Source organism: Prionailurus bengalensis, chromosome F2 (assembly GCF_016509475.1).
Source record: "Prionailurus bengalensis isolate Pbe53 chromosome F2, Fcat_Pben_1.1_paternal_pri, whole genome shotgun sequence".
Taxonomy (NCBI): domain Eukaryota; kingdom Metazoa; phylum Chordata; class Mammalia; order Carnivora; family Felidae; genus Prionailurus; species Prionailurus bengalensis.
This window is the reverse complement of record NC_057353.1, coordinates 41,735,598-41,742,311: the sequence shown is the minus strand read 5'-3', so window position 1 is coordinate 41,742,311 and position 6,714 is coordinate 41,735,598. Positions and strand designations below refer to the sequence as shown.

The window sequence follows — 6,714 nt, the reverse complement described above, 5'->3', positions numbered from 1 at the left end:
GTTAATGAAGTTTTGGTCATAACGCTGAGGGACAGACTGTAAAGCAGCGGGGTTAAAAAAAGTGAACTTTCAAGTCAGCTTTTTAAAGTCAAATTAGGGTTCTAGCTCTTGACAGCCAGCTAGCTTACCTTAAAGAAGTTCTTTTATCATGGTAAATTTTCACAGAGTCGTAAAGACGAAATGTTAGGGAGATAAAGCCCTCACGATAGTGATTGACACTCCTCGAATATTAACTTCGCTCTTCATGACCCCCAGCTGTACTGGCCCCTCGAGTTGTGGCTGCTCCACACGCAAGCTGGGTGCACCTTGAGCCCCTGTGCTCTTCTCCAGCGGTGAGGCAGGGAGGAGACGTTAACTCTCCTGCCCCCTGGTGGCTGAACACGGCCTGCAGCATCAGTATAGCTCAAACCACACTCCCTCCTGGGGGATCCAACCTGACAGAGCACAGCAGACACCGACACTGTCTGGGCTGCTGGTGACAGCCCTGATGCCTGTGGCAGAGCCTGGGCAGTGTTGTGGCACTCTGGTCCCCCAGCAACATCTCATCAAGCCTGTGAGCTGCACACACCCATCCTAAAAATTCTTAAGTAAACACCTCCTGTTATTTGTAAATAAGAACCGTAACTAGTATACTTCTGTAAAACGAATAAAAGTAAAGATCAATGCCATAAAATTATTTTAATATCTTTTTCTCCATGACTGAACATACAAAGATAATGGTAGTAGTGTATTCTTCTGCTGTAAAGATGGGTGGAATATGTCAAAATCCACCTGTTGAATTTTCTTTAAATAGTCCTCCAGGGCAACCTGGAAAAGGAGAATAATGGTCATTAGATCATAGAATAATTAAGTTTTTAAAAGAAAATGGGGCGCCTGGGTGGCTCTGATGCTCATTGGTTAAGCATCAGACTCCAGCTCAGTCATGACCTCATGCTCTGTGAGTTGAAGCCCCGTGTCAGGTTCTGTGCTGACAGCTCGGAGTCTGAAGCCTGCTTCGGGTTCTGTGTCTCCCTCTCCCTCTGTTCCTCCCTGGCTCACACTCTGTCTCTCGCTCTCAAAAGTAAATAAAGATTAAAAAAAATTAAAAGAAAAAAAAAAAGATCATGACCTGAGCTGAAACCCAAGAGTCAGATGCTTAACCAAGTGAGCCACCCAGATGCCCCAAAGGCATTTTCTAAGAAGTTTCTATTAGGCCAGTAAAACAGGATCAAAGAGCTAGTACTAGAAACACCAAGCCAATTCTGATCATAATTTATACGGTTATGGGAGAAATGTGTAAAAGATTAGAGAAATTACTGTTTGTCAGGTCTTATTACTAGATTCTGTAGAAAACAAAAGGGGTGTTTCAGTCAAGGACAGTGAATGCCATCACTCCACCCCACTCCCACAGAAATGAGGAGCTCAAGTTGTTCATTTATAAACTTATTTTGTGGAAAAATTTAATGGGTCTCCATGTTGCTAGAAAACAATTTGCAACCTGGGAGAACCATCACAGGTCCCTATAAATATCACCCCATGCCTCCCCCGTCACATAAAACTCGATACAGCTTTCATGAGGATTGAGGAACAGGATGGAACACAGTGCTCTTTATTTTATGGTTTTCAGTTATTTTTATTAATCTGTACCTTTTAATCTTATTTCAATAAAATTTATTTTATTAAATATTTATTTATTTAACAGAGAATCCACTTGGTTTTGCACAAACTCCTAAGAGGCACCTCTTGCCCTCTAGGTCCACATGCACAGCTCCCCCTAATGTCTGCAGTACAACCTGTGTGATCCAACAGAGATCCTGCTGTGGATTCTCTGGACTATGAGCCAAAAGACAACAAGAAGGATTGTATTTTCTCCCAGACTTTTTTTCTATACACTTAAAGACAGATGAGGATACGTACAAACTCAGCATCTACTTTTTAAACCCTAAACTTGTATATAACAGGAGATATGTGCATGAATGTGCACAGCTGCTTTGTGTTATATTAGCAAAAAACCTGGAAACAATCTAGAAGGTCTCTGACCAAAAAAAAAAAAAAAAAAGGTATACTATTCACAAAATGAAATATACTGCAGTGAAATGAGTGTACTATAGCTAGATGAATATGGATGAGTGTGTGTGTGTGTGTGTGTGTGTGTGTGTGTGTGCGTGTGTGACCTAGAAGACATAAACAGGTATGATCCATTTTTATAAAGCTCAAAAATAAAACTAAACAATGTATTGTTTAGGAATATATAAAATGGGGAAAAGCCTTTGTGGAATAGAAGAAAGAGGTTAATAAATTCAAAATTCAGGATAGCTACTTGGAGGAGGCAGGCAGAGGCAGGGGGATGAGATGGGGGAAAACACATGAGTGGGATTTAATGGTGACATTCTAGCTCCTGGATTGAGTGGTGAGTTCATGGGTATTTGTGATGTTAGGCTTTATAACACATGCATACATATATAGATATATCAGATTCATTTGTAGCATTAAAATTTTTAAAAGAGGGATGCCTGGGTGGTTCAGTCAGTTGAGCATCTGACCGGCTCAGGTCATGATCTCACGGTTCATGAGTTCAAGCCCCACATCAGGCTCACTGCTATCAGCTACTCTGTCTCCCCCTCTTTGTGCCCCTTCCTGCTCATGCACTCTCTCTCTCTCTCTCTCAAAAAAAAAAAAAAAAGAAAAAAATTTTAAAGAGAAGGAAAGAAAAAAACTTTGAAGATATTTTGATGTACTTTCACATGCTGTCTTTTTTTTTTAGAAAAAAGAGCTCACATTATTCATAATGTTCTGTAACATTAAGTCCATCTCTAAGAATTCTATGTTCATTTTTAATAGTTTATAATATCCAATTTAAGGAATAGTTAATGAAGTCAAGGTACAAACATATGATAGAATATTATATAGCCATTAAATATTGTAGTTACAAATATATTTAATGATGTGGCTAGACGCTTGATAAGTAAGACAATGACATGTAAAGTGTGATTTCAACTATATACAGAAATTCATTTAAAAAAAAAAAAAGAACAGAATAAATAGTGGTTATGTCTGGGTCCCAGAATGATAGGTGATTGTTATTTTCTTTTATTATTTTTATATTGTCTAAGTCTCCATTCTGAGAATTTAGTTTTTACAACTAGGAGAAGATTCCATTAAATACAGGTGAAACGTGACCTCATAATTAGAGCTCAACTGGACATTCACAAATTAGGATTTGGTTCAAAGGGAAAGTCTGGCTAGTGGTGTGTGTGTGTGTGTGTGTGTGTGTGTGTGTGTGTGCGCGCGCGCGCGCGCGCGCGCACACACACACCTGTATAGACCTATGGAGTCTGGCGACTCCACTCACCCGCCTCTGCGAACTATAGGCATGACCGTAATCAAAAGCTGAATGTAACTCACAAAACCCACCATTAAGGGAGGGAAGCAAACACAAAGACTCCAAACTAAAGAACTTCATTGGGAACTTTATAAAACAGAAAAAGAGATCGTACACATCTGCTTCAGTAATTAACCAGCCTTCTCTGTTAATCCACTTACCGTCTGAAGAAAAGCAGGAAATGCTTTCACAGGAACACTTTTGTGGAAGGACCTAGCCTACAAAGGAAGACAAAAGGAAACCGGTTTCAAACATAAATATTTCTGGAGATAAACACTCTCCCTCTGAAAGTGAACACAAAGCAATACCAGAAGTTTAACAACACAGTTAGGGCTTCTCTGAAAGGTCAGAAAATAGCTCTCCTGCCAATTAAAATTAATCTCCTAAGCCTAAAAGACTCCGGAAAAGGTACTTTAATAAGAATCTCATTCTTTCTTACGGATTGGCTTTGGCCTTTTCCAGCTGCCTAATAACACCCACAACTTTGGCCCTCCAACTCTGTGGTGAGGGGTGAGTGAGGAAATACTTGCATTAAGAAGTCCCTGCACCTCCCTAGCTTCAATCGTCAGTATCTCCTGGTTACACGAATGTAAGAGCCTCCTAACTGATCTTCCTGCCTGGTTCTCGACCTTTAATTCAGTTTACACAGGCTGCCAAATGAATTATTTTACTTTCTGTTTAACATTTTTTTAAATTTATTTTAATTTTTACTCTCTTTAACTTAACCCCTTGATACACCAAGTCTTATCTCTTCATTTTGGAATCCCAGGGCTTCTACATCTTGGCTCCAACCTCTTCTATCCCACCTGACTCCCTACTACCCTGGACCACGAAGCCCTGATCCACTCACGCTGATGCCCATCATCCTGCGCTCACCAAGCTCACTGCAGGTCTTCATTTACATGGTCAGATACTGCCTCTACCTCCTGACATCTTAACCCCCTGCACTCTGGTCTTACCCTCAACCATCTACTAAAATTGCTCTTTTCAAGATCACCCAAAATTTACTAACCGCCATACCCATCTTTTCAACCTCTCTGTAGCATGCAAAACTTTAATATTCCCCTTTCTTAGAATTTTCTCCTCCTTTGGTTTCCAAGACACTGACTCTCAGTGCACGTACTTCTTTGGCCATTAGTTCCTTTTCCTTCTTCTTAGTAACTGGCCCTTTTTTCCCTTCTACCTGAGAAGTGGAGGTGGGCCTTGGGTCCTGCCCTTGGTCCTCATGTCTAGATGTACTTTCTCCTCGGGCAACACCACCCACACTTAGAACTTTAACCAGAGGCTTTCTATGTGGATGACTCCCCAATCTTTATCTCCAGTTCTGACCTCCCTTCAAAGTCCCAATCCTGCAGTCTTCAATAGCCCATCTCCCTAAGTGGCCTCAAATCCCCTTAAATTCAGAGATGTCCAACAGCTGCCCCAGAGGCTCCTGGTTAGCACCAGCACACCGCTGCTTTTCACAGTAGTCTCTGAACGGCACCATCATCACCTAAACCTGAACTCTGTGCAGCCTTCCCTCTTCCCGATCCTGCTACCACCCAATCCGTCAAGTCTAGTTGATTCCTCCTCTGTTGTGTGTGTGTATAAATCTATATAAACATATCTAAACATTTACCCTAAGTCAGACCTTCTTTCTCTCTCTCCTAAATAAGCCTCCTAACTGATCTCCCACCCCCCAAATTCGTCTCAAACACTGCTGGCCAGGTTCTCTAATGTGCAACACTACTGTCACTGCTCTACTTCATGGTGGCGATGATGAAGGGAGCCCACTCACATGTCACTTATGATATGCCAGGCATGGTTATAAAGTCTTATACACATTAACTCATTTATCCAAATCACAGCTCTTTGAGTTCAACCCTAATATGACCCTCTTTCCCAGAGGAGGAAAGTGAGGCGCAGAGGTGAAGATCATGAGATTAGGAAATGGCAGAGCTAGGACTGAAAGTCAGATTCTGGTTCCAGAGTCTGCACTGTCATCCACTGTGCTCCAGTGCCTCTCAAATCTTCCCGAACTCTATTATCTTCCTTCGGTCCACCCTTCCAAGCCTGTGTTCCAGGATCCTATTTCACATAACCTACAAACCAGTAGTTTTCAAGCCTGGTGTTTAAAATCATTTGGAAATTTTAATTCCTGGCCCCATCCCAGGTTTACTGTATCACCAGGGGGTAAGGCCTGGGAATCTGTATTTTTCAGATGCCTTAAGTGTCCATCAACTGGGACTAGTCAGGTTCCAACTCAGGGCATTCCTGCATTTATGATTCCGTTGTATTCTCAGACCTTATCTAAAACTCTGCTAGTTTTAAGTGATTTCTCATCTAAAGTTCCATGTATTTTACCTATACCTCCATTGTGGTAGAGAACTATGCTTCAGAAAATTCAGAAAAAGATTAATATAGAATCTTGGCCCTCAAAAAGCTTACAATCTGATTACCTACTTAATATTTCACAGAAATTTACTGAGTGCCTGTAATGTACCACGCACTTTAGATGTTGAAGAATGCAGCATAGAACCAAAGTCACTTACATTCTGTGTCAGGCAGTGAGAAGTGCGAGGCCAGGTAAAGGGACTGAGGGGACGGAAAAGGAGGCTGTTATTTTAGATAAGGTAGCCAGGAAGAATCTTTCTGATAAGGTGATATTTGATGCTGCCTATGAGGTTGGGAGTGGAGGAGTTGGGGGTGAAGAACATCTTCCAAGCAGAAAAACAGCAAGTACAAGGGACCTGAGGTTTGCAGGTAAATGACAAGGTCTTTAGGATCCACTGAGGCTCAGAAAACAAACAAACAAATGGAAAAGAAAAAGGTTCACAAGAAGAACCAGGGAGAAAGAGCATCATGAGAATCAGGGAGATAAAAAGTTTCCACCAAGTTTTCAGGAGACACTAAAATGAAGTAATGGTTCTAGGAGAATCAGGAAGGAATAGCACGATTCAGATGAAGGACATAGTTTCAAGAAAGGGGAGAAGGGGGCACCTGGCTGTCTCAGTTATTGGAGCCTGAGACTTGATGTCAGGGTTGTGAGTTCAAGTCCCACATCAGGTGTAGAGGTTACTTAAAAATAAAATCTTAAAGGGTTGACTGGGTGGCTCAGTCAGTTAAGTGGCTGACTCTTGATTTTGACTCAGGTCTGATCTCACAGTTCATGAGTTCAAGCCCCGCACTGGGCTCTGTGCTGAGAATGCAGAGCCTGTTTGGGATTTTCTCTCTCCCTCTCTCTCTGCCCCTCCCCTCTCTCAAAATAAATAAACTTAAAAATAAATTAAAAATAAATAAATAAAATCTTTAAAAAAAAGAAGTGTGGGGGAGTCAACAGAAGACAAGGTACAGATTGAGAAAAGATGAAGAAC

At 41.3% G+C, this 6,714-nt stretch overlaps 1 protein-coding gene across 4 annotated transcripts in view; it reads right to left on the bottom strand.

Moving 5' to 3' along the window:
- Positions 1-663: 663 nt before the first annotated feature.
- NDUFAF6 (NADH:ubiquinone oxidoreductase complex assembly factor 6) overlaps positions 664-6,714 on the bottom strand; it is a 33,377-nt gene continuing 27,326 nt past the window's right edge. For all 4 annotated transcript variants that reach the window (XM_043601411.1, XM_043601412.1, XM_043601413.1 and 1 more), the window contains 2 exons: positions 3,523-3,579; positions 664-807 (listed from right to left, as the gene is read on the bottom strand). In XM_043601411.1, the coding sequence (XP_043457346.1) occupies positions 679-807; positions 3,523-3,579 (186 nt within the window). In that variant the 3' untranslated portion in view covers positions 664-678. The remainder of the gene's footprint in view (positions 808-3,522; positions 3,580-6,714) is intronic.